This window comes from Tripterygium wilfordii, chromosome 15, assembly GCF_013401445.1.
Source record: "Tripterygium wilfordii isolate XIE 37 chromosome 15, ASM1340144v1, whole genome shotgun sequence".
NCBI classification, from domain to species: domain Eukaryota; kingdom Viridiplantae; phylum Streptophyta; class Magnoliopsida; order Celastrales; family Celastraceae; genus Tripterygium; species Tripterygium wilfordii.
The window spans coordinates 11498868-11521957 of record NC_052246.1 but is presented as its reverse complement, the minus strand read 5'-3'; the positions used below and the strand labels follow the sequence as shown (position 1 = coordinate 11521957).

The 23090-nt window shown below is 36.4% G+C and overlaps 1 protein-coding gene across 6 annotated transcripts; it reads left to right on the top strand.

Annotated features, from left to right (window-relative positions):
- Positions 1–267: 267 nt before the first annotated feature.
- On the top strand, positions 268–22674 carry LOC120016438 (protein MOR1-like). Of its 6 annotated transcripts, none has more exons than XM_038869212.1 (55): positions 268–504; positions 1519–1684; positions 1776–1881; positions 1963–2086; positions 4656–4735; positions 4825–5002; positions 5088–5152; positions 5418–5500; positions 5589–5674; positions 5895–6008; positions 7213–7332; positions 8252–8354; positions 8579–8715; positions 9237–9302; positions 9402–9519; positions 9646–9686; positions 9990–10061; positions 10135–10242; positions 10347–10452; positions 11284–11396; positions 11527–11614; positions 11766–11866; positions 12087–12194; positions 12324–12429; positions 12503–12582; positions 12745–12894; positions 13015–13090; positions 13227–13351; positions 13445–13555; positions 13628–13777; positions 13932–14006; positions 14106–14187; positions 14306–14421; positions 14499–14600; positions 14725–14799; positions 14886–14981; positions 15062–15163; positions 15276–15377; positions 15831–16013; positions 16088–16199; positions 16449–16525; positions 16600–16679; positions 17350–17412; positions 17527–17653; positions 18407–18529; positions 18692–18769; positions 19012–19170; positions 19254–19412; positions 20444–20541; positions 20711–20867; positions 20947–21066; positions 21233–21328; positions 21427–21498; positions 21582–21867; positions 21972–22674. In XM_038869212.1, the coding sequence occupies exons 2-55, from the start codon at positions 1525–1527 to the stop codon at positions 22241–22243; spliced, it is 6087 nt and encodes a 2028-aa protein (XP_038725140.1). In that variant the 5' UTR covers positions 268–504; positions 1519–1524; the 3' UTR covers positions 22244–22674. The 6 variants fall into 6 exon arrangements, with proteins under 6 accessions (XP_038725140.1, XP_038725141.1, XP_038725144.1 ...); XM_038869213.1 differs by having other exon boundaries at positions 1498–1684; XM_038869216.1 differs by lacking the exon at positions 268–504 and having other exon boundaries at positions 1454–1684; positions 9402–9507; positions 10150–10242.
- Positions 22675–23090: the final 416 nt, after the last annotated feature.

Here is a 23090-nt window from a genome sequence, read left to right as displayed (position 1 = left end):
GTGGGACCCTACAAATTACACTGTTCTAACCATAATAAATCAAAATAGCATCCTCACGCCCTTCCCAAATTACACTTCCGCTCACTCGCATCGACACGAGCACCCACTGCCGTTAGTCACCATCTGATTTGGAAGCGTGCATTCTAACCTCCTCAATCGCGCGTGAACATTTATAACTCCTCTCTCTCTTGTTTTCGAAGGCATATTTAAAAAAAATAATAAAAAAAAAATTTTGTGCGCCTGCCGGTTCCGTTGATAACCCTTGTTTTTGTTTGTGTAATTTGAAGAGAAGGAAAACAAAGGAAGATAAGAGAGACGGACAGAAAAGACTGGTTAGGGGATTTGTGCAGACGGAATCGCCCCTTCTGTTATCTTGTTATCGCACTTTATTTACCGAGACTAGATCTCCCTTTCCAGATCTCTTACATCTGCAGCCCCTCCGCGATCTCTCTTGGTCTCATCGGCCGGCGACGGATTTGCTCCGACGTTTTTCTGTTGTATTAGGTATTTTCTCCTTTACCTCAACCAAGTTTGCAAAATGTGGGCATGGAGGTTGGTTTTTGATGGATTTTGGTTTAGTTGCGGTTGATTGTGTTTGGATTGGACTATGTTTTGATTTCTCTACTTCCTTCTTTATTTAGAGCTTCCTTTGTCAATTACTTGCCTTTAATTCATGCATATTTTCGACTTGTTGCTTGAATTTGGTCCCTCGAATTTGAGGATAGGAGAAAGTAATATAAACCTAGACGGGAATAAAAATTCGAGCAGTGGTATCGGTGAGCTTGAAACAGAGATCACAGAGTTTTTTGAGATGTAACTTAATATATTTTTGTTTGGAATTGATTTAATTGGTTTTGGCATTCAGATAGGGATGTTAAGAAGCAATGTAGATGTTAGGGTGGCAGCATGAGCGTTTCCACAAATGACTTGTGTTAAGAGTGAAGTTTGGGCAGCTGGAGGAATTGGTTTCTTGAAGGTTTAAAGTTGTTGACAGATGATTTAGTAAATGGGATGTCAATGGCCTTAGTGGAGCTTGAAATGGGGATGGACAGACATCGTGATTCTCTTTTTTGTTTTGAATTGATCTAACTCGTTTTAGTATTCTGATAGAGAAATTGAGAAGCAATGTAGACGATACAATACAGGTGGTAGCAAGAGCCTTGTTAGCAATGACATGCGTAAGGAGTAAATTTTGGGGTATCTGGAGGAAATAGTTTTATTGAGGACTCGAAGTAGTCATGGATAGTGTACTTTGCTATCATCAAGAAACGCAGGAGTAGTTTCAGAAAGTTTAGTAAATCGTGAAGCGGTCATCTAGTCATGATTACATGTAATTCTTACCAGCTAATTTTTAGCTTATCTATAGCTTCTTTTTGTTTGTTCTTGAGTTTTAATTTTGATGCTAGTGGAATTGGCAGTTCATATTTGGGATGTTGGTTTTGTTGCATATTTTATGGTATGGATGCAAGACATCAGCTAAACTTGTATGTGATATAGGTTTTTACATTTGATTGTTAGATTAAGATGTCTGAGGAAGAGAAGCTGTTGAAGGAGGCGAAGAAGTTGCCATGGGAAGATCGGCTGGTGCACAAGAATTGGAAGGTGAGGAACGAGGCCAACATCGACCTAGCTGCTCTTTGCGATTCCATCACAGATCCCAAGGATTCTCACCTACGTGAATTTGGTATCTTGACATCTTAGATCTGATGTTTCACGTTCTTTCTATGTTTTTACGGAGTGCAATATCATTGATGCATGTTTTTATATTGTGCCAGGTCCTTTCTTTAGGAAGACTGTGGCAGATTCAAATGCTGCAGTGCAGGACAAGGCACTTGATGCATTGATTTCATATTTACGAGCAGCTGATGCGGATGCTGGGAGGTGAGTGCTGTTTGAGGGTAGATAATAAGTTGTTTAAGTTGCTTCATTTTGTGATATGGCTGTACTTTGTTGTGAGGATAGGTATGCAAAGGAAATATGTGATGTAATTGTGACAAAATGCCTCACGGGTAGGCCCAAAACCGTGGCAAAGGCTCAGGCTATTTTTATGCTTTGGGTGGAACTGGAGGCCATTGATGTTTTCTTGGTAAGTTTTCCTATTTCTTTTTACTGTTGGGTAATTTTATAGAAAACAGTTGGAGATGTAGTGCTTTTAAATGCTTCGGCACATGCTATCAGTTTGCGTTGCTGTTATGCCTGTTGTCAAGTGGCTCTTGTATTTATAATGCTGGCAGAAGCTAATTGACGATGATTTATACCGAGAAGTGTTCAGGAATATTATTGCTTAATTAGGACGATTTCGAACCACCTTACTTTTTATTTTTTATTTGTTGCCTACAAGAGCAAAATGAAAATGTGCATAAAGAAAAGTTTGTTGCTTTGGTATACTGGTTACATCTTTTTTGTTCATTACGAAATGGTACATGCCCATCATAGGTGTAGCTTGAGTTCTTCAGTAGTCACTTAGTTCTGTGACGGCTGAACTATGTGACGGCTCCTGATTCCAGACATATGTAATTTCATTTTTTTATTGGGAACTTTCTCTCTGAAAGAAGTTGCTGCTTACTGCTGTAGGTGACGCACTCTTCATGTTTGTTGTAGTGTAGCTTTTCATTTACTAGAAATTGATGTTGCCTTCATCACTGCTTAGTGCTTACTACTATGCTAATGCACTCTTAACCTTCGTTGTTGCTTACTACTATAGCTAACATACTCTTTTCGTTTATTGAGTGTAGTTGCAAATGGATGTTGCATTCTTTGTTGCTCACTACTATAGCTAATGCACTCTTCTCCATTATTATAGTGTGCGTTTGGTTGCATTACTGTTGCATTTATGAGAAACTAATATTGGTTCCAGTGGGTTATGTGTAACATGAGGTTATGGTTAGTTTTAATGGTTTAGATTCACTGTAATAGTGCTTTAAGTGTATGGATGAACATGTTTAATGACTAATGATTGCCCAATTATCTATGAGTTGAGAATTGAGATGTGCCATTACCCCTCTATCTCTCTCATGCTTTTTTTTCATTGCTACTTTCTTTATCTGAACCTTAAACTCTCAACTTTTGTTAAGATTTGTCACTTTGCCATTCAACTCAATAAGTTAACTTTGTTGGGTTGGGATATTTCACATCAATTATATATATATTCTAACATTCCCCTCACGTGTGAGTTGGGCAATCCGACGACCCAATACGTGCACAACAAACGAGGCCCAACGCTAGGGCTATCTCACAAGGGCCCACACTTGGGCAACAACAAACACACACGAAAGCCAACACTTGGGGCTACAGGAAATGTGGGTTTAAATTGTGGAAGCTAAGGTTTGAACTTTGAACCCAAGACCTCCTGTTGCGATACCATGTTAATATTAGGTACTTTGCCTTTCAATGCAATAAGTTAACTTGTTGGGTTAAGGCATTTCACATCATTAATATATATTCTAACGACTTTAATGACCTCGTTGCTTGTTCAATAAAGTTTGATCAACTCCTACACCATGAATCGTCTAATCACTCGAACAATCTAATCAATCTACTATAATCTAGTTCCTCTGCTATAAGCTTTCAAGGCTTCTCTCTCTACGTATGTATATAGACATTTATATTATATACATATTTATTTACGAACTAAATGGATGCAACCATGTAAAACAGTGATATGAAGGAATGCCTTATGGGCTAAAAGAAACAGAAAACAAACCTAATGACATAAAAGAACATAGTCTAGAATTCCAATCAGTGAAATACTAAACAACCTGTCTGGATATAATTTACTGAACCATGAGTTATTGATAGTCAATCTAAGAATGTGAACTCCCTAAGCGTAGCTCCTCCTATTAAACTTGACATTTTTGGAGCCATATCCCTTTTCCACCTACTAAAATTTCGTTAATACTTCCATTCAAAAAAACCTTTCTAAAATTTCGTTTATACTTCCATTCAAAAAAGCCTTTCTAAAATTTCGTTTATATATACTTCCATTCAAAAAAGCCTTTTGGTTTATAACCAACTTCAAATTATTTACTTGCAACGTAGAGCCTTTTTCTATGAGCTTAAGTTGATAAATTTCCATGATCCTGGCCCACAAACAGGGAGGATCCTCTGGATATGCCGTTTCAATGTATTATTGTTATTAGGAGCTGTTATGTTGACTCTTTCATTGATCTGAATGCAGACACGATATGTATTAGCTTTTCAAAGAGCTGTGCAACTATCTTTTTTCATTGTATTAATAGATGATAAGCAGCTTTCAATTGCTAGTTTGCTAGCCTGTTAAGAAATCTGTTTTTTTTCTTTTCTGGGAAATGGGGCTTTGTTGATAGGACGAATGGTCTAGGTCTTGTTCTATATGGGATTATGGGCGTTATATTTCTGGTGTTCTTTTTTCATTTGTTTTTGCCCATAAGCTATCAGAGGTCACTGCTTTGTGTTGCTCTTAAGTTTATGGTAGTAAGTTCCAGTTGAGGAGCACCAAGTGGTCAAGCTCCTCAACTGTAAAAAAGGGTTCATGGTATTAAGTTTTTTGTTTTTGTTTTTGATCACATCATTTTTCAATTCAATTAATTTTTGTGCTTGAAATTCGATTGATTTTGTTTGGTTTTAGTTTAATGGGTTATGTTTTGTATGTACAATTCCTTTTACTACTCTTGTAGGATGCAATGGAGAAAGCAATAAAGAATAAAGTTGCTAAAGCTGTTGTGCCTGCAATTGATGTCATGTTTCAAGCCTTAAGGTTTGTTTCAAGTTTTTTAATGATCATTATGCAGATGCTCTTTCATAAATTTGCTTCAGAGGATTATCGTGTTGTTTTCTCATGGTTAGTGAATTTGGTGCAAAGATTGTCCCCCCAAAGAGGATTTTAAAAATGCTACCTGAACTTTTTGACCATCAAGATCAAAATGTTCGCGCATCCTCTAAAGGACTTACCCTTGAACTTTGTCGTTGGATTGGGAAGGACCCTGTCAAATCAATATTGTTCGAGAAGATGAGAGATACAATGGTATGACATGTCCATTAGTCTTTATGGCTTGGCTACTTCCCTCTTTGTTCTAAACAATGATAACAGTGGTCATTTTTGTTTGAAGAAAAAAGAGTTGGAGGCTGAGCTAGTTAACGTAATGGGGACAGCCAAGCCTTCTCGCAAAATAAGGTGATGTCATGAAGCATTTGTTTGCTTTTGATATCGCACTTTTCATTGCTTATTATAAAATCTTAAGGTTTGTGATTTGATGTATTGACGAGTATTTGTCGGGTGTTTAAACATTGCTTTTGATTTCTTGTCAGAGGTTTTCAGTTAATGAATTTCTCCCCCTCCCTTTTCTTCTGCTTTGCAATCAATAAATTCATGTGAACAAAGAACATCCATGGTGTAACTGATGTAGATGTATGCTTTTATGTGTGTGTGCTTGTTATAGATCTGAACAAGACAAGGAGCCAGAATCAGACGCTGTTTCTGAAGTTGTGGGTCCTGGTCATTCTGAAGAATCCGTGACTGATGGTATGCCTTCAATTCAATGGAGCCTATTTATTTTGTTTTAAAAAATTTAAACTCACCTCATTGCCTTGTTCTTGATTTGCATTGTCAGTTCCTCAAGAAATAGACGAGTATGAGCTTGTCGACCCGGTTGACATTTTGACTCCTTTGGAAAAGTCTGGATTTTGGGAAGGAGTGGTCAGTGCTCTCTCATTGTTCTATCTTTTTCCCCTTCAAAACTCAGGGCATTGTTATATTCTGGCTGTAAATATTGTTCCCCATAATATATGCTAAATATATGAAAGTTTGTTTATGTGAATATAAAATGTGTTTCACTGCTGATGCATGTTGGTACAAGGCATATTGTGGCATTTTGTCCCTCCCCCTTCTGATGCCTATAATTGTGTCTGCCTCTCAGAAAGCTACCAAATGGTCAGAACGAAAAGAGGCTGTTGCGGAGCTTACCAAGCTTGCTTCAACAAAAAGGATAGCGCCTGGTGACTTCACAGAAGTTTTTCGGACTTTGAAGAAGGTATTTTATTCCTTTCAGTTGAAGCAAATGGATTTCATTTATTTTGCTGCTAAATTGTTTTAACTGCCACTGGGCGGACACTGTCAGCTTTATTCTCCATGCCATGGTTGTTAAAAATTTACGATACTCTGTATGAAGTGATATCCTATTGTCAATGTTATATTTTGAGTTGATACACCTGTTGTATTGGAACGGAATGAAAAAAATTAATGATATAAACATTCATGCCTCTCCTTACTGTCCAAAGCATCGCTAAACTTAATGGAACCCCAACTGCTGGTTTAATTGGCTTCTTAAATTGAGACATTTCCATTCAAATGCCTAAGCATTGGGCCCTCAAACCACTGGCCCCTTTTTTCGTTGATTTACCCTCATAGTGCTTCCCTCCATTCTTGGTGGTGATTCCTTTGCAAATTGCAATACAACAAAGAGACCACTGGTCCCCACAGTAAAAATACTAATTACTACAGTTGCTTTGTTAGAGGTATTTTGTATGTCTTAAAAAAATTCTTTATTTTACGGGGAAAAAACAGTGCTACGCAATGTGATATGACAGAGATTAGGATATCAATACACTTGGCAATAAAAAGATTTAACAACTATGCTCCATATTACAGGATGTAGTATATTATTCTTACTTATACGAAGCTGTTGGGACTGAATTTTTGACATAATTCTAGCTGTTTACCTTCTCAAGATTTGTTTTCCCTTCTTTTAGTAACTTTGATGTACCGGTGGTGTATTTGAAGCCATGAAAATAATTATGGAGTTAGTTTGATGAACATCTTGATTGATACTAAGATATCAAAGTTTCCTCTTACTGACCTTTATTATGGGGTTGCAATGGGCCTGAACATTCATTCGCTGGAAATAAGCTGTTCTTTGTTGCTTTTATATGCCTTTTAAGTTTTTGATCTCACCTTTGCAAACATTTGTTTGATAATCTATGATGGATCTCTTAGCAAGAGTGTCTAACTCAAGGATCTTGCTTTATGAATATTTTCTGTGCAAACTATTGTTTGATAAATTTCAAAATATTTCTGCATACCTTATTATCTTCAGTTTTATTTTTCGATTTAATTTTGTTGTTTGCATGGTTGCACTGTATTTTAACTGTGTTTATATGTTGCGTAGCTCTGCTATATTGTAATAGTTAGATGTTAGTCCATTTACTGGATAAAAATTTCCTCTTGTCTGCGTGCAGCTTATTACAGATGTGAATATAGCTGTTGCAGTTGAAGCCGTTCAGGCTATTGGCAATCTTGCCAGTGGTCTAAGAACTAATTTTTCCGGGAGTTCACGTTTCTTATTGCCAGTTTTACTTGTGAGTATTCTAGTTATTCAAGAAGTGTTTGTTACTGCACTACTTCTTAATGTATTTCTCATGCTATGATATTTATGTGAAGGGGTGGCTGGCTTTACTGTTTATTTCCTTTGCTCCTTAAGTTTTCCTTTTTCAGTTTTAAGCTGATGCTTTCGCTTTCTGTATTTTTGTATAAAGCCCTTGGTACTGGCTTACTTCCTGGCTCGGGAAACATAGAACACTATTTAATTCGTTTTGACGCTATTGTCTATGCATCACATACATGTTTTCGGTTCCTAGATCATGCTTTAGCTTAATTTTTTTTTATCAATCTTTCCTTTTCTTGAAAGGTGGTTCCTTCAATCTTTCAATCTAGCGTGCCTTATCTTATCGTTTAAAAATGCTTCTAATGAGATGCTTTAGCTTTGGTTCAGTTCTTTTTGGTTGATTTTATTAAAAGCATTTTTGGCTTTTGCGTAAGGTTGTTAGGTTTCACTTGCTGCTATTTAGGGGCTTTTAAACATTCTTTGGTTCAGTTTCTTGAAATGCTTTGCTTTTGGCCCTGTTTGGTCAGTCCTGCCCACTCAACTATACATTGTACTGTAGCTTGATGTTTAAACTTTGTTGCCCATAAGAATTAAAAAAAAATTGTGTCGCCTGCGAAGTCCTTTTCCTGATGTCATCATCACTGCTGTTTTCTTTTCTGTTTTCATCAGAAAATCATTTATTGTATCTAAGCTGCTGCTGGTTTGAAAAAGAAATGTAGTAGACGGTTGAAGTGGTTGAGATCAAAGGTTTTTCTTAGTTTGTGCTCGTGTCATGAAAATATGTGATGCTGCGGTCCTCCAAATTTCACGGATTGATCTTCACTTTACTTCTGCATCTAAGGGTGATATTAAAGCTCTAATTGATTCTGCTGCTCTTACATTTTCTTTGGTAGGAAAAATTGAAAGAGAAAAAGCCTACTTTGTCTGAGTCACTTGCACAAACTCTCCAAGCTATGCACAAGGCTGGATGCGTAAATCTTGTCGATATTGTTGAAGGTAAGTTCTGGATTCCATTTGGTTCTTGTTTATAAAATACTGAACAAAGGCCAAATTGATTATCCAGCATTTGCTGGTCCTTTTGGCTTGGCATTTTTCTTTAATGCCTTTTCATTGTCGCTGTAGATGTATATAATGATTTTAGTGTTTGGTGCCTTTTTCACTTTCGGGCTCAATAATACATAGATCTTGTTTAAGGTCATAGTCAATGCTCTTTATTGCAGATATTAGGACAGCAGTGAAAAATAAAGTCCCTCTTGTTCGATCATCAACTTTGAACTGGGTTACATCTTGTGTTGAAACTAGCAACAAGGCTGTTGTTCTGAAAGCGCACAAGGACTATGTCCCTATCTGTATGGAGGTCAGTGCATTCATGCCTTGAGGTCATTCATCTTAGTATTCATGTTTGAATTTGTATGTCCTTAGTTTTGATCTCATCATCAATATATAAATCACTGCTTTCTAAAATTAGAAAGCACTGCTCCATATGCTTCTGCACACTTTGAAGTTTGAAAATGTGAAAGAAAACTTGTTTAAAGAAGGAACAACACCTTACCTTTTTATATTATGAAAAACGATAATAGTAAAGGCAGCAAAGGGGTTCGTCCCAAGAAAGTTCTATTACATTTTGGGAGAACAAATGGTAATGCTACAATTGCCTGAAAGATCTTGCACAAGCATTGTACTGTAGGATTTGACATCAAAATTGCCTACCGTAGTAGCTTTCAAATTTCACAAGAGACATGCTCCGTTAAGGCAACCTTTGTTGGGTTCTACAAATGTGACGTTCACTATTATCCTGAAGTCATTTTCATTGCTCATATTCTACAGTTTTTTTTGTTTGTTATTTTCTGTTTGAATTTAATGAAGTTGTTCTGGCAGTGTCTCAATGATGGAACGCCAGAAGTGAGGGACGCCTCCTTTTCCGCCTTAGCAGCAATAGCTAAGGTAATTCCAATTTACAATATTGCCCTATTTGTTTTTGCTATCAATTGGCTCATTATTTAGCTAGTGCGATCTTAATTTCATTTCTGTATGTTTTTTCAGTCAGTTGGAATGAGGCCTTTAGAAAGGTCACTGGAGAAACTCGATGATGTCAGAAGAAAGAAGCTTTCTGAGATGATTGCAGGGTCGAGTGTCGATACATCAACTGGTACAAGCTCTGGTTTGTAATAGTTTCTCTGTGCATTTTACATTAATATTTCTTTCGTTGTGACTTGTAATCAATTTTTTAAAGCTTTGCTTATACTGTTATTGTTTCTTATATTTGTTATGAATTTTCATGTGCCAGCTACTGTCCAAACTGTCAGTGGGTGCATATCTGCAGTCGAGGTACTTTTTTTATTTTCTGTTTTTGAGCAGTCCATAGTGGAATTTATTTTCTTTGTAGCGTTTCAATATGTTCATGCCTTTGTTCAGTGGTCTATAGTTGTGTCTATATTTTCATATATTTCCCTCTTGTACTTCTCCTGCCCTAAATGTGTTTTGGGAATGGTATTTTGAATGGTCAAAGACTGCAGTAAATATTCCCATGCATATATACTCTACTATCTTGTATAATCATTTATTTTTTCCTTTTTCTTGGAGTTGGTATTATCACTTGTTTACAGCAGTATTTTTTGTTAATTTTTACAGCCTTCAGAAGGTTCATTTGTGAGAAAATCAGCAGCAAGCATGCTTAGTGGGAAGAGACCTGCTTCTTCAGCTGTGAGTTGGTTTTCTTGTCTTGTTAGAAATTTCACCGTCATGTTTTCTGATTGAGAGATCGATAATTTATCAGCCTGCAAACAAGAAGGTGGGTTCCTCAAAACCAGCTGCCAGCAAGAAGGGAGATGGAACTGGACGGTTAGAAAGTTCAAAAATCTCTCAACAACCAGAGGACACTGAGGTGGAAACAAATTGTTTGAAAGTTCCTTTTGCGGCTGTCTATTTTGCTCAGCATCTTTTGCAAGCATGATATACTTACTGTCTCTGGATTTTATATATTTGCAGCCAGGGGACATGAGTCTTGAGGAGATCGAAAGTAGATTAGGTTCCCTTATACAAGCTGAAACTGTTTCTCAATTGAAGAGCTCTGTATGGAAAGAGCGGCTTGAAGGTTGTTTATGATCTTAAAAGTAGCACACTCAAAATTTCATCTCCTTAGATAGTACCTTTACAGATTTTTAAGATTTTATCGATATCTTGTTTCCTCTTAATCTCTGTTTTGTACTGTGGGGAATGAGAATGGAGCAGTAAACTTTAGTAAGAGGAGTGAATGCCAGAATAATGGTTTAATGTGTTTGATATGCAAGGAAGATGGCAAAAAAAATTGTACTTACTCTCTGCTATTTGACTTGAATATATCAAAGCCTTTATCCCAGCTGATGTTGCATTGGACTGTCTGAATGCATGTACAAAATTAGTGAGAATCCACCATGAGAATCCTGTAGAGTCCATGTCATTTCTTATCAGTTGCATCCATGTCTTTTTTTGCCTATTTGACTTCAGTATTTGGTCTTGAAAAGTGCAAAGTTTCAATGAATTTGCTCTTTGTGATTGATTAATGAGGAAGTGGAAGGAAAGGCAAGGGTAGAGGAAATTGATCTGGTCTGAATCCATTGACACAAAGAAAATCATTAAGCGTTCTTTAGGAAATATACATTTGGAAGAGTATGAAAGTGATGTGGTAGATGACACATACATTCATATTGGCTGAATACTCATTCTAATATCACCAAGAACTGCTTTCTTAATGTCACTGAACATGTAGCTCAGGTGAGAGGTGCATTGACATTGATGCTTTGCCGATGTTTAGTTACTTTCTTGTCAGTTTCCCTAGATGTTAAATCATTGACATCGTTGAATTTTTTTAATGATTTATTGCTTTGTATATTTCTTGTAATTGTATTGAACCTTGTCACTTTGTTATTTTTTCAATTTGTTGCAGCGATATCTTCATTTAAAGAACAAGTCGGGGGATTACATAACCTTGACCAGTCAGTGGAGATTTTGATCCGTTTGCTTTGTGCTGTTCCTGGTTGGACTGAGAAGAACATTCAGGTAGTTATATGCTGATTCTTTGCTTATATATGTTGGCTGATCATTTTCTTTTTTACATGGCTATTTTCTTTTTCCCTTTCCAGTTTATCTTTATGAGTTTTGGATATTAATGCCAAGATTGAACATGCAGGTTCAACAACAAGTCATTGAAGTTATCACATATATAGCATCTACTGCAACAAAATTTCCAAAGAAATGCATTGTACTTTGCCTTCTAGGTGGGTATAAGGTTGTCAAATATCATTTTTTTTTATTAGTCGACCGATTTATATCTGGTTTATCTTTTCAACGCTGAATGTTCCTCGTAATGATTGATGGTTTTTCTAATTCTGGCAAGTCTGAGAGTGCTTTGTTATGCACAATTGACAGGTTTAAGTGAACGCGTTGCTGATATAAAAACCCGTGCTCATGCCATGAAATGCCTCAGTGCTTTTGCGGAAGCGGTTGGTCCAGGATTTATTTTTGAGAGAGTAAGTTTACTTTTAAGCCTCTTTTTGTTGGTATTTTGCTAGAAGTTAGGTGACTTGCAATTCATCTTACTTGTTGGCTCTTTTTTTTATTTTCCTTCCTCCTTATCCTTGGATATGAATCATCCTTTGATGCCAATATGAATCATGCTCTACATTCCTTTCAGGTGGTTTTGTCTTCTGGCTTATTTATAATTTACTTCTGGAATTTCATATCTTGTAGCTTTGCATAATCATGAAAGATCACAAGAATCCTAAGGTGCTAAGTGAAGGGATATTGTGGATGGTTTCTGCAGTCGAGGACTTTGGTGTCTCACATTTGAAACTTAAGGTGTGTTCTGTTCCTTAGAAAAATAGTATAGTGGAATTCTTGCATTTGTGTTTTTATACATATATTATTTTTCTTATAATAATGTGGTTTCTGGCAAGTTATAGAGGAATTCAATTTTTTATATTGCAGGATTTGATTGATTTCTGTAAAGATATTGGACTGCAGTCAAGTGCGGCTGCTACAAGAAATGCTACCATTAAGCTTGTGGGTGCTTTACATAAATTTGTTGGTCCAGGTAACCAGTAATTTCGTTTCAAATTGTACATAACAAATTTGTGCTTGCAGATTTTAATTTTTGTTGTTTGCAGATATCAAAGGGTTTCTTGCTGATGTCAAACCTGCACTGCTCAGTGCGCTCGAGGCCGAGTATGAGAAGAATCCTTTTGAGGTAGGTCAATTTGATGGCTTATTCCCTGTTGATTTGTTTCTCATGAGCAACTTCCTTATTCCAATTTTTTTTTTCTAGCTCGCTGCAAAGCCTTGTGCATGATTTTTTTTTTGGTGGTTAATAAAATTTCTTTCTATTTGAAATTAAAAAAATATCCTTCAGGGTACATCTGCAGTTCCAAAGAAGACTGTCAAGGCATCAGAATCAGTGTCATCTATGTCTGTTGGTGGACTCGATGGCCTGCCTCGTGAAGATATTAGTGGAAAGATCACACCACTTCTGTTGAAGAGCTTGGAAAGTCCCGATTGGAAGGTTGGGTTATGAGCATGATAATATGCCTGTCTGGAGCACATATTGTCTTATATGATGGTGTTATATTCTCGCTTATACTTGGAAAATCTTGTGACACTCGCTGTTATTTTCATTTCCTAGGTTCGTTTGGAGTCAATTGAAGCTGTCAATAAAATTATTGAAGAAGCTAATAAGCGCGTCCAACCTACTGGAACTGGTAAAGTTGTGCCTTTTTTTCCCCCCTTTCCTTCCGGCTACTATATTTTCTTTGAGTTGTAAGTCGTATCTTACTCATCTTCCTTCTTATGTATGTCAAGATATTACTGATCACTGTTTTGCTATTTCACTGCCAGGGGAGTTATTTGGTGCTCTTAGAGGACGTCTTTACGACAGTAACAAAAATTTAATCATGGTAACTTTGACTACGATTGGGGGTATAGCTTCTGCAATGGGAACAGCTGTTGAGAAGTCAAGCAAGGTTTCCAAATTTTTTTTGAGTTATTTGTCTTGGATTGCCTACAGGTTCGTAGCCCTTCAGAGTTTTATTTCAGCTTGTGGTTGTTTCTTCTAGGGTATTCTGTCAGATATTTTGAAATGCCTTGGGGATAATAAGAAGAATATGAGGGAGTCTTCTTTGACTGCTTTAGATGCTTGGGTTGCTGCCGTTCATCTTGACAAAATGGTAATTGTTGTTTGTCTCATTGGTTGCTTCTTGTTAGTGTTGTGAGGAATCATGGCAATTCTTTTGGTGCAGATTCCTTATATTTTAGCAGTTTTAATGGACTCTAAGCTTGGTGCGGAAGGACGTAAGGATCTTTTTGATTGGTTGTCACGGCAACTCTCAGGATTAAGTGAATTTTCAGATGCCATACATCTTCTGAGACCATCAAGCTCAGCCATGCTGGTATGCATTTGGTCAAAAATAGAGTTTTTTTAAAAAATTTTTTTTTTTTTTTTATCTATATTTGCCTAGACTTTCCCTAATTTGATATGTTGTGAATATATGGATAGTTTTCCGCCCTTTTGTCTGAGATTACATGTTCACCTGAATTTCTCAGGATAAATCAGCAAATGTTCGAAAAGCTGCAGAAGCATGCATTAATGAAATTTTGAGAGTTTCTGGACAAGAATTAGTATGTGTCATTACAAATATTTTCTTACCTTTTCTTATTAAATTTTCATTAGAATTGTGCTTGACATTCATTTGGTGCATATACACATTGTCTTTTCAGATTGAAAGGAATCTGAAAGATATACAAGGGCCAGCTTTATCTCTCATCCTTGAACGATTGAAGCCTTATGGAGCTTCTCAAGGTGTTTTGCATGTTTATAGGATGGTTTTTATATGTTCTCTCTTCAGCCCCCCGACCCCCCCTCCTCTCCCTCTTTCTTTTGGGTGGGTGCTTAAGCCTTATGCATTTGTGTTGCTCAGAATCTTTTGAATCTTCGAAAGTGCACATGATGGGGCCAACATCGAAAACAGGCTCAAAGGTTACAAAGTTCGCGTCTAATGCTGCTTCAAAACCAACAAACCGAGCTGCATCTTTGGTATGTTCTACATCTTCAATTGCATATTTTAGGGAAACCAATTAGTATATTTATTGCCTCTTTCATGGCGTGTCTAGAGAGGCATTCCTGCAAAGGGATCGAGGCCAGAAACTATTATGTCTGTTCAAGATATAGCTGTCCAGTCACAGGCGATGTTAAATGTCAAGGATTCAAACAAGGTGTGGTCTCATATTGTGACTTATATAGAGTTTAGATATGTATATAAATTAGGCAACTGTATTTTAAGTTGCTTAGCTTGGGACATGGCTTGGATGATGATGATTTGAAATTGCTTACTTGCAGGATGATCGAGAGAGAATGATAGTTCGTAGGTTTAAGTTCGAAGAGCCACGAATAGAACAGATTCAAGATCTTGAGGTTTGTAATTGTGGAGCATTCATAGGAAAGCTTATTGAGGTATTTATGGAATTCATTGAGAGTTTTGAAATGATACTTTGTTGCAGAATGATATGGCAAAGTATTTTAGGGAAGATTTGCATAGGCGTCTTTCAAGTACAGATTTTAAGAAGCAAATTGATGGTCTTGAGATGCTACAAAAGGTGTGTTATTGAAGCGTAATTTTACAATGCTTTTTCTGGCTTGTGTAAACAGTCTCTCTAACTTCTCGCCTTTGCTATAGGCACTTCCATCAATTGGGAAAGAAATAATTGAAGTTCTGGATATACTTTTGAGGTGGTTTGCATTGCAGTTCTATAAATCCAATACGACTTGCCTTTTGAAGGTGTAGTTTATTTCTTTCCTTTCCTTTCATTTTTGTTCCCATTTCTCTTCTGGCCCATTGGATATACGAGTATGGTGCCATCATATATTTGCTTTTTATTGTTTTTGAACAGGTTCTGGAAGTTCTGCCTGAAATTTTCGACATGCTGCAAGATGAAGGCTACTTTTTAACAGAAGCAGAAGCAGCCATGTTTCTTCCTTGCTTGATTGAAAAGGTTTTTTCTGAATCCTTAACAGTATGGGCTTTTGTGATTATTCCCTTTTACTCTGTAATTTATGTCATACCAATGAGTCGTTGATTTCCACTTCTTGCTTGAGTGACACTAGATTTCCCAGTATGTTACTCCGGCAGTACTATAATTGGGTATATGTGTGTAGCATTTTGTACTCCACATTTGTTAGAAATATGGACCTTGGGGGGAGCCCATGTTAATGCGCCTAACACTTGGATTTACTTGGCATTGGATGTGAGTCCACTATCTCAAAAGCCAATGGCTCATGAGACTAGATCCATCCAATACCTTATAAATCACTCACAATTCTCATCATTTTTCCACGTGGGACTTTGGCTTGGGTGTGTGCCCCAACAACATTATATTCCGTGCACTCAAATTGGACACTTTTTCTGTAAATCTGACAAATATAGTGACCTTTTTATGGTGTTGCAGTTGGGACATAATATCGAAAAAGTCCGAGAAAAAATGCGGGAGCTTACCAAGCTAATTGTTAATTCATATACTGCCACAAAAACTTTTCCTTATATTTTGGAGGGTCTGCGGTCTAAAAACAATCGTACTCGGATAGAGTGTGCCGATCTTGTTGGATTCTTGATTGATCATCATGGGCCTGAGGTACAAATGAGACATAGATCTTAATTTACTTTGTTTAGCCTTGGATGCTTACATCTTATTTCTTTCGCAAACAGATTAGTGGACAACTAAGGTCCTTGCAAGTTGTTGCAAGTTTGACAGCCGAACGTGACGGTGAAATTAGGAAAGCTGCTTTAAACACACTAGCTACTGGTTATAAGATTCTTGGTATGTCAAGATGCGATGCAAGTCTCAACTACATTCAATATGGCTGTATTCATTAGTTTTTTTTGTTTTTTTTTATCATTCTGCTAGTATTTCACTTATTGAGGAAGATATTTTCTTAAAGGTTATGATCATCTTATTGGAAGAGTTTAGCTTTGTGTCTAAATCCATTATTTTCCACTTTTTTTCAGTTTGGGCATCTTTACTTGGCCTGCTTAAGATTGTTTGCTTACTAAATTACTGTTATCCCAGGTGATGACATATGGAGATACGTTGGAAAGCTAACAGATGCTCAGAAAAGCATGTTAGATGATAGATTTAAGTGGAAGGTTAGTAATTATATGTTTACATTAAGCAGTTATTTGTTCTTCTTATCCTTGTTTAATTTTATGTTTTCTGCTAGGTTCGAGAGATGGAAAAGAAGAGAGAAGGAAAGCCTGGTGAAGCTAGAGCTGCTTTAAGGCGTTCTGTTCGAGAAAATGGGTATGTATCTATCTTATGTCTCTTAACCCCTCTTAAATTGGTTTAAATGTTATTGACTAAACTATTTTTGTGAAAGCCATAAAGAATTTCTTCTTCTTTGAATCTTTGAAATAAGGTTCTGTTGTTATTCTGGACACTGACAGTTACTGATTTTTCAGACACAAAAAAGATATTTGTAGTTGTCCGTCATGCATAAGTTGTTCCAGTCCTGCTTCGTTAACAACTTGATTTCACCTTTTGATGCCTTTATGTAACTCAATGTGGTTGTTTAGAACATGGAATATTGTATTTTTTTTTTTCTTTTCTGATTTTGAACTAATGATCAGAAAGTTACGCTATAAATCTGGCTTGTTTTCTTGCAGTTCTGGTGTTGGTCATAATCATTGCAGAATTTTATACTGGTATTGTGTAATCAGTGGTATCTTATGTCTTCTTCTTTTTCCCTCGCATTCTTTTTAATTTCAGTTTGTTTGGTGCATTTGTTCTAGAAAAACATTGGGAATCCAAATTTGTTCTCATCTAATTCAATTTGTTACTGGATAGATAGAAGGCAGAAAGTCGAAGTATAAATCCTTATATCAGTGAAATTGCAGTGGCCATGGGATCAAAATCTGTTCTATAACTTTTGTTGTTTCTATAATCTTAAATTTCTGCTGTTTCTAATTGCCAGGTCTGATGTACCAGAGCAAAGTGGGGAAATCTCACAGTTTGTTTCTGGCCCTAATTTCACAAGGTATTACTAATTTTAATATATTTGTTTTTCTCAGTCCCATCTTTTCTATCTTGGAGTAATTTTTTTTTCTACTATTTGAGTGTTTCACTTCATGATAGCATTATCTCTTCCCAGAAAAAATTATGGTCATTCTGAGCTTCAGATGGAGAGACATATAATGCCACATACACTTGCCAGTTCCTATGGGCCAACGGACTGGAATGAAGCTTTGGATATCATTTCTTTTGGATCTCCAGAACAGGTGTTAGAATTGTCAAGTTTTTATTTTCATCTTAACTTTCCCAATGCATGTTGTTTTTAACCATTATAAGAAAATGTCTTCTTGCCCTTGTGAAATTGGCAAGAAATAAATTGAAAATTATGAGATTGGTACACTTTTTTATGCACTACCAATATATAAGAATGGAAATAATTATGATTATTCAGTGAGGATCTGTTTGCAAACGTTCGCTGCCTTGATATGTATATATTCATAAAGGTCATGATATTTCTCATTTAATCTTTTATATTTGTTAATATTTAGGACTGTTGAAAGCTTATGTTGCTGTTATGTTTTTTTCTTTATAAATATTGGAAGATTTGACAACAAATCCTTGAAACTCAGACATGTGACTAATAATTCTTGAAAAGTAATTTTATTGAGGGGAAAGTGCAATTGTGATAATTTTGATAACCTAATAATATATTTGGTGAAAACAAACCGAAGAATTAATGTTTAGATACAATTAATCCTCAAAGCATTCACAGTTGCATTTCTTTAGTGAGGGTGAAGTAGGAGGTTACCCAACAATGAAAAGTATTCAACTTTCTTTGTTGGCATCCTTTTCTGCAGTCAATAGAAAGATTAAATCCCCCTCCTTTTATTTGTGAAAAGTTTTGTCCTAGTTGTGTGGAACCTGCTTGTCTCATGACCATCCTTTTAATAGATTTGAGCTTTTTTACATATAATCATTCACTTTCTCTCGTTCTCTTTTCTGCTTTCTTGTTTTTTCAGAGTGTTGAAGGAATGAAAGTCGTGTGTCATGAGTTGGCCCAGGCCACAAGTGATCCAGAAGGCAGTGCAATGGCTGAACTTGCAAGGGATGCAGATAGACTTGTTTCATGTTTAGCAGACAAGGCAACTACCAGCTTTCCTCAATCATGATAATCCCGAAAACCTATGTCTCCCTTCCTCCTGCACCCCTTGATTTCATTTTCTCAGCTGGATATTGGCAGATAAATCCGTTATTTTATAAAATTTGTATGTTTTTCTTAGTTTTGTTTCTCGACTTACTTGAAGGTTTCCAAGACATTTGATTTCAGTCTAACTGGAGCATCATCAAGGTCTTGTAAATATGTGCTTAACACACTTATGCAGGTATTTTTACTAATTTGTGTACAACGCTGCTAGCAATTATGGGTTTAATTCTGTTTTCTTGTGGACACCTGGTGGTTGCATATTGGGGGGGGGGGGGTTTGTTTGGGTATAGAATTTGGCTAAGAAGGGCTGGCTAGAAGAAGAAATTGGGGGAAAGAGAGAGAGGGAGCATTGTCATCCCAATACTTCACTCTACTTTTTTTACTTAACTATTCTAATACTTCTCATGAATCTTGCTGCAGACCTTTCAAAATAAAAGACTTGCACATGCTGTCAAAGAGCACACTGTTGACAGTCTAATAACTGAGCTTCTACTCTGGCTTTTGGATGAACGAGTTCCTCATATGGATGATGGCAGCCAGCTTCTAAAAGCTTTGAATGTTTTGATGCTGAAGATTCTGGTCAATATCTACATAACAACGCATATTTCTTGCAATGGTCTTGACTTATTTTTCATCTTTGTGTTAACCAAAGTTTTTAACAGGACAATGCAGATCGAACTTCGTCTTTTGCTGTCCTCATTAATCTACTACGTCCACTGGATCCCTCAAGATGGCCGTCACCTGCATCAAATGAGACCCTTGTAGCCAGAAATCAGAAATTCTCTGATCTGGTTGTCAAATGCCTTATCAAACTCACCAAGGTCAGGAGATCTCTTGCTTAGTGCTACCTATATCATGTTTTTCATAACCCATTTGGCTGTCTCCATGCAAAAATTGCAAACGTACGAACACATACCAAATTGTTTTACATTCTCAAATTATATTGAGAATATTGGTTTACTTTACTAATTTACTAATTCTCAAAGAAAAAAGGAAAGGAAAGGAAAAGAAATTGGTTTAATTTACTAATTTATCTTTATTTTTATGTTAAAATATTATGTATAGGGGTAACATTGGTTTTTCACTTATAGATAACTTAATTCTCGCTTCCCTTTCCATGAAATGACCCCATTTTGGGAGGAAGTTTTTTGGCAAAAAATTGATGAAATCTTTCCCGCAATTCTTCTCAAATCCTTTCCTTTATTTTTTTTTTGACTATCCAAACAAGAGAATTGGAAGGAAACGTCATTTCCTTTCTCTTCCCTTCTCAAATCCCTCAATGCAAACATACTCAAAAGGTTCGGAAGGTCACCTTTTGAAATCATTGTAATTGCTAAATTGTCACTATTTAAAGTTAGGCAGTTAATTGTCAAGTAAGCAAATTTCCTTTGACATTTAGTGAATATTTAATGTACCGTTTGATGGTTAATTTATTATCTATAATTTATAAGGAAAATGTTATATTTATTATTTAATATGCACATTCAATATGATTTAATCTTGTGGTAAAGAGTTGTGAAACTTAAGTGCAATTCTATTAAAAACTTTAAATTTCTCTGTAGTTAATATGTGTTCCTCTAATATATGAAGAAGAAGAAAGTTACGTACTGTAAAAGAGTTCATTTAATCATTATGTTACATGTGTAAATATATCAATATGCATTTTATTTAATCACAAATTGATGTTTCAACCAGTGAATTATTGGTTTGATTGGTTCAACTTTGTAAAATCACTTTGATAGGTCGGTGCTCGATCCAGTTTTAACAATACTGGTTCATTGTGCTGAAATTACAACTTTGTTTTTTTCTTTTCTTTACAAGTATCTTCATGATCAATTTCCTCACCATGCAGGTTCTTCAAAGTACTATTTATGATGTTGATCTTGATCGCATCCTTCAAAGCATCCATGTATATCTACAAGAATTAGGAATGGAAGAAATCAGGAGAAGGTAGGTGCCAATCTCCTTTTTCACAAAATATTTCTACAGTTTTGAGTTCTGCCTCCCCCCCTGTCTGTTTTTTTTCCTTCCCCTTTTTAAAATAATGGTAATCATTCATCTGTCTCATAATTGAACTAATTTATTTGTGTCTGCCTTCTGTAACATGATTTTATACCAGAGCTGGAGCGGATGACAAACCCCTGCGTATGGTGAAGACTGTTCTACATGAGCTAGTTAAGCTCCATGGAGCTGCGATAAAGGGTCACCTTTCTATGGTTCCAATAGACATGAAGCCTCAGCCAATTATTCTTGCCTATATTGATCTTAACCTTGAGGTAATGATCAGAAAAGAAAAGAAAAAAGTTATTTCTTCTGACTGGGCCTGAAACTGTACTGCTTATTTTCTATCCTCAGACTTTAGCTGCTGCGAGGATGTTGACTTCATCAGGGCCCGTGGGCCAAACTCATTGGGGTGATTCAGCGGCAGCCAACAACCCCGCAACAACTACACATTCTGCTGAATCCCAATTGAAGGTATTGTCTTCCCAGGTTTCAATTTTTAATCCCCCATATAAACTAAACTTTTATGCTTTGTTGTTCTGAAGTTCTTTGCAATTATCATTATGTTTTCATATTCCTTCCTCTAATTAATGTTTACATTTGATTTACTGCTGCTTAGCATATTGTGGTATTTTTGCAGCAAGAACTCGCTGCCATTTTCAAGAAAATTGGTGACAAACAAACATGCACCATTGGTCTTTATGAACTATATCGCATTACCCAACTATATCCGAAGGTAGTAACTGAATTACAGCCTACTTTGAAACAGCAATTACCTTGTTTGCTGGATGACATCAAAGGCGAACGACGGTAACTAATCCATGCAGTTTTCAGGTCGATATATTTTCGCAACTCCAAAATGCTAGTGAGGCTTTTCGCACGTATATCAGGGATGGTTTAGCCCAGGTTTGTTTATTACTTTTTATTAATAAAATGTGCTAGTTATGAGGAAATTGATCTGAAGCAAATCCCGTTTACTTTTACTACAGATGGAGAAGAATGCAGCTGCTGGAAGGACACCTTCTAGTGTTCCCTTGTCAACCCCTCCCCCATCTGCTCTTAATGCTTTGTCCCCTGATTTTGCACCACTCTCCCCAGTACAGACAAATTCCTTAAATGATTCAAAGTCTTGGAATATGAAGTCAGAACCGACAAACTTCACTCTTCCACCATCATATGCTGAAGATAACCGGGCCAATAATGCGATTGCATCTAGAGATCTTGACTTGGAAAATTCATTGGGCAACCAAAGAAATGAGAAATTTTTAAGTGGAGGTAATTACTCCTGTTTATTTTTATTTTGTTTTTTATCTTCTTTTTTGCTTTTATATCTTGAGAGAGTATAGATTTGACCATGGAACGCTTTGGTAATATTGCAGTAAGTGGTGGAACATTAGATGCAATTAGAGAAAGGATGAAGAGCATGCAATTAGCGGCTGCTGCTGGAAATCTCGATACTGGAAGTAGACCACTGATGTCTGTGAATGACAATGTAAATTATGGTCTCACTAATCAGGATGCTCGTGCATTAGACCGTATCAGTGTGGAAAATCCTGTAGAAAGTGGGGTACTTCCAATGGATGAAAAAGCATTGTCTGGGCTTCAAGCTCGAATGGAGAGACTGAAAAGTGGAGCCTTTGAACACATGTAGATATGCCCCGTTTGGGTTCATGCCCATTCATCTCTGAAGCAGCTACTAGGCTTCTACCCGGAATGCCAACTAAATTGTAGTTGCTGCTGGCAAAATAGCAAAACACATGGTAAATTGCTGCAGATATACTACTTACTCCCCGTTGAGGTCATGTCAAGAGTTTTGCCATGTGCGAAGTGTTTTTTGTAATTCAAAGATTTTTAATGTTTCGGCATCTGTATATTGTTATACAAGCTGAAGCTAATTGTTTTAGTATACAGCTGAGGAATCCCAAATATGCTGGACAAGTTTTGTTTGATTAGTAGATGTCAGGTTTTACGAAGCATTTGATGAGTGAAAAGTTATCTTGTACAAATGTAGATGCATATTACCTTAACTCACTGGCTGTATTTAAAGTTTCGGTTATTATAACTGTTCATGTTGGCATGTTATATGGTGTGCTTATATCTTTTTTTCCTGTATATTAGTTAGCAATTAAGTGCCATTGTATTTTATATTTATGATGCTGTTAGAGCATCACAATGGGTTTGGTACGGAGCACTTGAAAGTTATCTTTCTGGATAAGTATAGCATTAGTAGTTCACAATGGGAACAAAATGACATTTGAAAACATGTAGAAATTTTATCTATATTTTATATTTGGAGGGGTTCTAATGTGATGAATAGTAATTTTTGTAGAATCCACTCAATCAATTAATTGATGTAACATGATCCTTATCTCTCTTTTGTTTTTGTTTTTCTCGCTTTTGTGAGACCCACTGAATCAATTTTGTTTTTGTCTCTCTCTTGTGGGACCCATTGTGGGACCCATGGAACAGTTGGAGTGTTTGCTCAAGAGTATCGATTA

What these genes read in the sequence shown, in the direction of transcription:
- LOC120016438 (XM_038869212.1), top strand. Translation starts at nt 1,525, where the DNA reads ATGTCTGAGGAAGAGAAGCTGTTGAAGGAGGCGAAGAAGTTGCCATGG. An exon ending in ATGTCCCTATCTGTATGGAG is followed by an intron (nt 8,716 to 9,236) that starts GTCAGTGCATTC and finishes TTGTTCTGGCAG; the next exon opens with TGTCTCAATGATGGAACGCC. An exon ending in TTTTGATGCTGAAGATTCTG is followed by an intron (nt 19,171 to 19,253) that starts GTCAATATCTAC and finishes AGTTTTTAACAG; the next exon opens with GACAATGCAGATCGAACTTC.